Source organism: Nicotiana attenuata, unplaced genomic scaffold (assembly GCF_001879085.1).
Source record: "Nicotiana attenuata strain UT unplaced genomic scaffold, NIATTr2, whole genome shotgun sequence".
Classification (NCBI taxonomy): Eukaryota; Viridiplantae; Streptophyta; class Magnoliopsida; order Solanales; family Solanaceae; genus Nicotiana; species Nicotiana attenuata.
The window spans coordinates 14,368-23,508 of NW_017676101.1; the positions used below are offsets into that span (position 1 = coordinate 14,368).

Below are 9,141 nucleotides of genomic sequence, written 5' to 3' on the forward strand. Positions count from 1 at the left end.
GAATTTAGGGAAGTTAGGACGGTAAAGTCAGACAATTAGTTGTACTCATCCAAAATTTACAGTGATTCATCAATCAATGTTTTAAAAGGCGGGGCACGAGACGAGGCATTTATCTCTGACGAGGCGAGGCGTAAGCCCTGAGACATGGGGCGTAAATTCCACGAATCTTTAAATATTACCAATTTCAAGAATTTTAAGATAGTATAAAATAAAAAATAATTATAAAAATATTAGAATCACAAAATTAACAAATAATTTATTTAAAATATTTATAAATTATAATTCAACTATGGATAATACGAAAAGTATGACATATATCATAATATGCAAATTAGCTGCAACGTCGTTACAACTCGAACATCAAAAGTAATGTATTCGATACGAAATCTTATATGTATTTCTTAAGGAGTAATGAATTTTGAAAGAATTTCGATATTATAATTTGATATTTTTCTTAAAATACTCCTTTTATTTAATATACTTTCTATTTGAAAGAGAATTTATATAAAAATATAGCTCACAATTTTTTTTTTTTGGTAATTAAATTTTCTATTACCAGGGAAATATTTACAAGTGTATCAAAACCCTCATAATCACATAGACTTGGACATGCAGCCCCAAATCTAGTATCCTCATATCTACATAGCTATTCATCTACAACTAAGGATAAAAATTCAAATGTTGTAAATGTTTAGCTAGCTTAGAATTCAACATTCCTCGACAATGAACTTCCTGGATGATCATTTTGATCACTTCCTCACTTCTTCTTTGTGTGCCTCGAAAGATTCTCCAATTACGTTCTTGCCAAATATAGTAGACTGCAGCTGCAAGAACCATTCTGAATGTTGCATTTTCTTGTTGCTTTCCTGAACAATGTTTGGTAGCCCATTGTTTCTCATCCTGCCAACCTTGTACATTCTTTGTAAATCCCATCCAGTGCAATAGCTTGTCCCATATGAGTGCTGAAAGCCTGCATTGAAAAAATAGGTGTTCGTGGCTTTCATCTGCATTACCACATAGTGAGCATGTTGGATTTACTACTATTCCCCATCCCAACAGTCTGTCTTTTGTATACAGTCTCTCTAGTATGGCCAGATATAGAATGAATTTCCACTTAGGACTTCCCCAGTTGTTGCATATAAGTCTTCTCCATTCCACCTTGGGTAGATCACCTCTGAGTTTGTTGTATATCAGCCTGATGGAATACTGCTTCATGTTCAACACTTCATCCATTGCAATATTAGCCTCATTTAGGTACTTTCCAGCTCCCAGTATTTTTTGTACCAGCCATGAGGCTTGTTTAGCTTTAACTTGCACTAACTCTTGCCTTTTGATGTAGTAAGTATGGATCCATTGAATCCTTAATCTATCCTTCTTCATGTTCAGGTTCCACAATTGCTTGAGTAGAGCAGCTTTGTTCCATGTGACTATATCAGTGATATTTAGACCCCCTGCAGAATGTGGCAAGCATAGTTGTCTCCAAGCTACCAAAGCTTTGGCTTTATTTCCTGTTTCACCAGTCCACAAGAATCTTTTACAAACTGTCTCAATGGCTTGTAATATCTTCTTAGGTAGGCGAAATATCTGTGACCAGAATGATTGAATAGCAAATAGGATACTCTTGATCAACTGTAGTCTGCCAGCATAGGAGAGGAACTTCACTGTCCAATTTTTAATTCTGCTAACTATCCTGTCTATCAGAGGTTGACATTGGGCAATAGATAGTCTTTTGCTGCTCAATGAGACTCCCAAGTATCTAAATGGTAAAGAGCCTTTAGAAAATCCCAAGCATTGGATAATATGTTGTTGCACTTCATCAGTAACCCCTCCAAAGTATATGCTGCTCTTTTCCTGATTAGCAATTAGCCCTGAAGCTTTTGAGAATTGTTGAAAGCAGTCAAGCAGTAGTTGTACAGATACCACATCACCCCTGCAAAATAACAATAAATCATCTGCAAAGCTCAGTTGAATTAGGTTCAGCTTCTCACATCTAGGATGATAGTTAAAGTCAGGTTTGTCTTTAAGTGTCTTAAAACTCCTAGTAAGATACTCCATAGCTAGGACAAACAGGTAAGGTGATAAGGGATCACCCTGCCTGACTCCTCTCTTGGCAGCAAAAGGAGTTGTTGGCTTCCCATTGATCACAATAGTGTATGAAACAGTAGTAACACATGTCATGATCCAAGCTAGAAATTTTCCTGGGATGTTCATCTCTGTGAGGACTTGTTCCAAAAAACACCATTCTACAGTATCATAAGCCTTCTGCATATCCACTTTAACCATACACCATGGTGATATACCTTTCCTCCCATAGCCTTTTACAAGTTCATGACCCAAAAGTACATTATCACTCAGAATTCTGCCTGGAACAAATGCTGCCTGACTCAGGTCAACTAAATCTTGCATAACTCCCTGCAGCCTGCTTGTGAGCATCTTGGAGATGATTTTGTAGATAATGGTGCAACAGGATATGGGTCTAAACTGTTTAATAGAGGTAGGATTTTTGACTTTTGGGATCACGGTAACTGTTGTCCTGTTTATTGGTCTAAACATTTCACCATCATCAAAAAACTTTAGGACAGCCTCTGTGATGTCTTCTCCAATTACATGCCAGGTCTTCTTGTAGAAATATGCATTGAAACCATCTCCACCTGGTGCTTTTGAATCACCAATCCCTTTCAAAGTTGTTTGTACTTCCTCCTTAGTAAATGGTTTTATTAACTGAAGCTGCTGTGACCTTGTGAATTTTGAACCATTTTCATTATGTTAGGATTAATAGCAGGCATGTTGTTTGTTGATCTCCCTAGTAACCCTTCATAAAAACCTAATATCTCCTTCTCAATCCCCTCTGAATTATTAATAACTCTTCCACTTGCATCTGTTAAGCTTTTGATCTGATTCTGTGTTATTCTCCCTTTCATGCTTGCAAAGAAGTAGGCTGTATTGGAGTCTCCTAGCTGAAGCCACTGAATTCTAGACCTTTGCCTATAGATGCTTTCTTCAATAGTGCTCCATTTCTCCAGTTGTTGTTTTTTGGTTTTTTCCAATTCAAACATATCATCTGTGATATTAGGTGTCCTCATCTGTGTTTGTATAGCTGCTAGCTCTTCCCTTGCTTGTTGTACTTTCCTTGCTGTATTGGAGAACTTTCTCTTGTTCAAATGCTTCAAACCTTCTTTGATATTCTTCAGATTGTACCATATATCCTTCATGCTTGTAGTCTGCTTGTTCCAGTTGTTCCTTACTATGTGTTCAAACTCTGCATGTTCAGTGAGGAAATTGAAAAACTTAAAAGGTCTCCCCTTCACCTCCATTGCTGCCTCCACTTCTAGGCATAATGGGGAATGATCAGAGAAAAGAGGGTCCATAATTGTAACCTGTAATGGTGGCATATTCAGCATCCACTTGGCATTTACAATAGCTCTATCAATCTTGCTAAACACATGACTATTTGTCCATGTGTATGTTCTTCCTACAGTTCTGAGCTCATTGAGGTTGCAGTCTTCCATTAGATTTCTAAAATCCCTGATTTCATTATCTTGTATTTCTGTGCCATTTACTCTATCTTCTTTATCCATCACAGCATTGAAATCTCCCATGATCAGCCAATTATTCACTGTCTGTGTATCAATTTTCCTCAGTTCTTCCCACAGGTCTTGTCTTTGAGCAACAGTATGCAGTCCATATACAGCTGTAAAAGTGAACTGCTTAGTTGAAGTGCTATTCTTAACTATGCCATGGATATATTGGTTATGAGACTGCATCATGGTAAATTGAATTCTATTAGGATCCCATAGAATCCAAATTCTGCCTTTTTGATTCCCTGTATTGTTGATGCATCATCTCCAGCCTGGTGCACATTTATTTATAATTTCTCTTTCTTTATTGTTTTGGACTCTGTGTTCAACTACTGCTATAAGACTTATTTTTTGTTTTTCTAAGAAAACTTTCATCTCCTTCTGCTTATGTACTTTATTGAAACCCCTCACATTCCAAGTGGTAATCTTCATATGATCTGAGTTTGTGATATTATCTGCTCACCTGCTCCCCTACTGCATCCAGCTGCCTCATCATCTGCCCAGCTTATCCTACCTTCGTTTGCCACTTCACTCAGAGGAGAGAAGCCATTTGTAGTTTGTATACCTTGCTGTATGGGACTTGTCATTCCCACCTTGCCCTTTGCTTTAGTCCATACTTGTTGATCTCCCTTTGGGTTCTGTGGTTCCTCTTCTTGTTCTGTCTGCTTGCCCATGTCTTGTTTAGTCTGTTTTGTAGTACATATTGCCACCCATTGAGTTGCTACTCTCTTTGGTGGTTGTATGTTACCATTAATATTGACATTCCTCCCTTGCTGCTTATTCTGATGCTGGTCATTTTTCCTTTCCTGTTTATTTGTCTATTTCTATCCTGTTCTCCTTCACAATCATGCCCCACTAAATTTTAAGTTTCAACAAGTTAATAAACTGACACATAATTCACCATACAATACCATGATAACTAATTATTTGTAAATAGTTACTAGCTAATACAGAGCTATTAAATTAATAAGTATTGTATCTCGTAAACGTGAAAAAAATAGTATTTAGAAAAATAATTATTAAAAAAATTATGGACTATTATATAATAAAGACATAACAAAAGTTAATAAATAAATACTTTCAAATAAAAGATTTATTGAAATTTAACTATCATAGCAGTCTTAGTGGATAGCGTGCAATAATTTATATTTTAATTATGACATAAAATAATCTCAACTTAATGATTTATAATTAGGAAAAAAGTAATTTTAAATAGTCAACGTTTATTAAGAAAATTTGAGGATTTACAAGGTTAGTTACATACAATTTCATAAAGTTCTATTAGGCGAGCCCAGTACGCTGGACGTTGGGCGTGTCCGGGACGTAAGCCCCGATGGCTGAGGCGTAAGTCTCACGGAACTAAGCCCCACACATAAGCCCTAAGGGCGTTTTACGAGTGCATCGCCCCGGGGCGAGTCACAATTCTGCCTTTTAAAACGAAGTCCTCAATTATCATGTGAATGAACTTTGTTTTAGTGGTTAAGGAATTCACCTCCAACTTGCTCTCAATTATGGAGTGACTCAGGCTCTAAATCAGTGTACCAATCTAAGTTATTTCTTTTCAGTTGAGTGCACAAACTGCTTGACAAGGTCATTGCTATATCTACCAATGTTGCTACAAACTTCGACAAAATGACTAATGTGTTGTCTTGGGTTGCCCGTCCTATCAATTTATTGCAATTTTGGTGACTGATAACAAGTTGGACAATCAATCCACTTAATTGAAACTTTGATTGTCTTGTTTTATGTGTTGGCTCAATTTGCTGTATAGTGCTGTATAATAATGCATATATCTAACATTGTAATCCATCCTAATGTTATTTGTGATTTCCCGTTGAAGAAGCCTTGCAACAATGGACTTGAATTGCTGAAAGCAGTTGACTAATGAGTAATGATGTTATAGGCCTAATGTGGGCCGAGTCCAGTCATAGCTTGGGCCTATAACGTGGCCACAACACAATTACGTACGGGTGATTGACGGGAGAAATTCAAAAATAGCCAAATTTACAAGTGATCATTCAAAAATAGCCACAGTTTCAAAAGTAATCAAAATTTAGTCATTTTTCATGTAAAGATAAATCTAAACGAAAATACTGTTCAAAATCCGGAAAGTACTCCAATATAATATACCGGTCCAGCATAATATGTTGTAAGTTTATACACAGGTGCTCCAATCTCCAGTATATTATGCTGGAACTTTCCGTGTGTTGGAGTTCCAGCATAATATGCTGGAAGTTCATACATAGGTGCACCGATCTTCAGTATATTATGCTGGAACTTTCCGTTTTGCAGCAAAATAGTAGCTATTTTTCAATGACTTTGCAAACGCTGGCTATTTTTGAATGATCAGTCCGAAAACTGGCTAGCCCGTGCTATTGAAATGATCCCGTAAAGGGCTAGTTTTAACCGAATATCCTCAAAATTAATGGTATTTAAAAAATAGACCCGGAGCTATTGCTCTTCAATGTTTTTCTACTAGATTGGTAAAGTTTATGTCAAAATTTACCGGGTTGACACGATTTTGCTTTTTGATCCGTTTTTCCCAACCATTTGGGATAAAGAACCTTAATTTTTTTTCTTCATTAACTCAATTTCCTCTTATTATTTCGTTTAGTTGACAAACTCATAGTAAAGCTTAATAGAGGTACTCATATTGTTAGTAGGTGATATTTTTCTTTGAATATAAATTTATCCACGCAAATTCACGTAAACGTTAGTAGTGTAGCAAATTAAACATCCCTTCTAATAACATTCATAAAAATTGTTAGATGAAATGGGGTTTTATATAATTATTTAATTATTTACTAATTTATAGTTATTTAATATATTTTTGCAGAAAAATATCTAATTTAAATACCTCATAATAAATTAATATTTCTTATTTTCATATATGTTTGCGACATAGCAAATTTATCAACATGTTAATCTAAAAAAATTATTTAATTATATAATTACACTAGTCCAATCAAATATGATAGTGAAAATTGTATTGTAATTACATTCTAAAAACAAACAGATCATTTTAATTATCAAGATATGTAATTACTAACATATAGCTTTTCAAACAGATCCTTATGTTTTGGATGACATTTTTCCTTCCCGAACCATTTCCGTCACGCCTTGATAAAGTTAGTGTAGCCTGGGGCAAGTCCACCATTGTTGTCCTTGTATGGTCCTTTGATTCACCAATATACGTGGACCATTATATTGATGATATTTAGAGTTTTTTAATCAATCAAGCAATCTATAGGAAATTGCACGCGAAACTGCAAAATGCATGGTTTTTTATCTGAGTAGTTCGTGAATACATTTCCTTTTTTCCAATATTCATTTTTGTTATAAATTGGGGCCATCAGATAGCTAGCTCTAGAAAATAGAATGTCTACTGTTGATTTTATTATGTTTTGTTATGGTCTATAAGGATGACTCATACTGTATGACCACGAGTACACTTATCAGCAAACAAGTCTGTTCGGATCAAGCGCTTATCATTATGTCAAAAGTTACGACTGATAGGAGGAAACGCGTAACTTTATTTTTTAACCAAGCCCACCAAGCAAGTGCCATGTTCGACCGTAACTCCGACCGGGCCACTCCAGCCCCCTCATGGGCTTTGCCATAGGCAGGATATTAGCGTTACCCAACAATACTCCTCCCAACACTTGCCTCATGTTACATTTATAATTTTGGCTCTGATACCACTTGTTAGGCTCAAGCGCTTATCAGCATGCCAAAAGCCATAACTGATAGCAAGGACTCAATTTTATTTCTTAACCAACCCCACCAAGCAAGCGCTATGTTCGACCATGATTCCGATCCGGACCACCCCAGGCCCCTCGTGGGCGTTGCCATAAGCAGGATGTTAGCATTACACAACAAAGCCTATGTGCTCTGAAGCACCATCTTCGGATTAGTGACGTTAGTAGGTTTCAGACATCGAATAATTAAAAAAAAAAGGTAGAACAGTACTATATCCAACATGGAGTTGTTCAAGAACTTGCTTCTCCATTTCAGCTTTTAGGCAAAGTGGAACGGCAAACTCCAAATGGGGTAGAGTGAGAAGCTCTCCCCTTTCTCTAATATTTCTAAACCATTTCCTAAGACCCTTCCAACATTGCCAACCTTCAACTCCAAATGACCACCTGCACAACAAGCTACCCAAGCAAAAGAATAACTCTTATTCCCCCTCCAGAATCAATCTCCATGGAAGGGCCAACCCCACCCCACCCCACCCCCTCCCAGCCCCAGAAAATACCCAGAATAAAACCCTAACGGAGTGGAGATGAGCCCAGTTAACCCTAACGACCTTACAAACACGATGAACTGCCCTAACACCAGTAACACAAAGAAAATGTCCTTCCTGGACACCCTAAAATCGAACCACAACTGTGACCAAGACAGTAACCAAATCACAGTGCAACGTAACATAGACCTATACGAACCTGAGGATGAGATCAACAACTACCCAGATCCCAACCTCTTCATCCCAATCACTTCATCTGATAAGGAACGACTCTACAAGAACTGGACCAATGCCCTCATTGTTAAAATGTTTGGTAGACGAGTGGGGTACCATTTCCTTCAAAGGAAACTGCATGCAATATGGAAACCTACGGAGACTCTATCTCTTATTGATCTAGGAAGTGACTACTACTTAATAAAATTCACAAAGGAGGAAAATTATAGGAAAGCTCTACATGAAGGAACGTGGTTCATTGGTAACCAATTTCTTATAGTTAGAAAATGGGAGCCCAGATTTGTAGCTTCAAAAGCCGCCCTGACATACTCAGCTATTTGGGCAAGGCTCCCGGAACTTCCTGCCGAATTCTATGACTATGACATATTGCAAAAAACTGGCGAAAAACTAGGACAACTAATACGAATAGATGCTTGCACAAAATCTGCGATGCGAGGCAAATATACCCGTCTTTGCATCTTAGTTCCCATAGTAAAACCACTCTAAACCTACATTGTTATTGGAAAACACATACAAAACATTACATATGAAGGTTTTAATCTCCTTTGCACAAGCTGTGGAAGGCTGGGCCATGGCCAAAACTAATGCCCACATCAAATCTCTAAACCAAAACACCAAGGAGCACCGGGCAGCCAAGAACAATCCCATGGACAAACCCATGAACAAAATCAATTAGAGAGCATCACACACCAAATTGACCACTGGACCATAGTATCACACACAAAAAAATCAAAAAACCGCCCAACTACCCCCAAAATCCTAACCATAGCAGCAGCCTAGAGGGACCAAGTAGGGCTACCTCAAATCATATTCTCAGCCAAATACAACGGAAACAAACAAGCCCAGATTCCACCCTTGCCAACCTAGCAACCCTAGGATCGATCCTACTACAAAACCAACGGATATTACCCCAAACCCTAAGGACATCTCACCTAGACCAGAAACAAATACCTCTGCTGACTCTAACGACATAGTTGACCTAGGTAGTAAGTTTAGTCCAAAAAATATTAACAGTATCGGCACCTCATCCCTTTCCCCAATGGACCAAAACTTGAACAACCTAAATAAGGAAACACACCTCATCAA

At 37.4% G+C, this 9,141-nt stretch overlaps 1 protein-coding gene across 1 annotated transcript; it reads left to right on the plus strand.

Moving 5' to 3' along the window:
- Window positions 1-7,860: 7,860 nt before the first annotated feature.
- Window positions 7,861-8,541, plus strand: LOC109220746. The gene has a single exon (XM_019385212.1). It carries the CDS (start codon window positions 7,861-7,863, stop codon window positions 8,539-8,541), a length of 681 nt encoding a protein of 226 aa, XP_019240757.1.
- Window positions 8,542-9,141: the final 600 nt, after the last annotated feature.

Bases quoted from the DNA above. Each gene is read 5' to 3' on its own strand.
- LOC109220746 (XM_019385212.1), top strand. From the start codon at position 7,861: ATGAGCCCAGTTAACCCTAACGACCTTACAAACACGATGAACTGCCCT.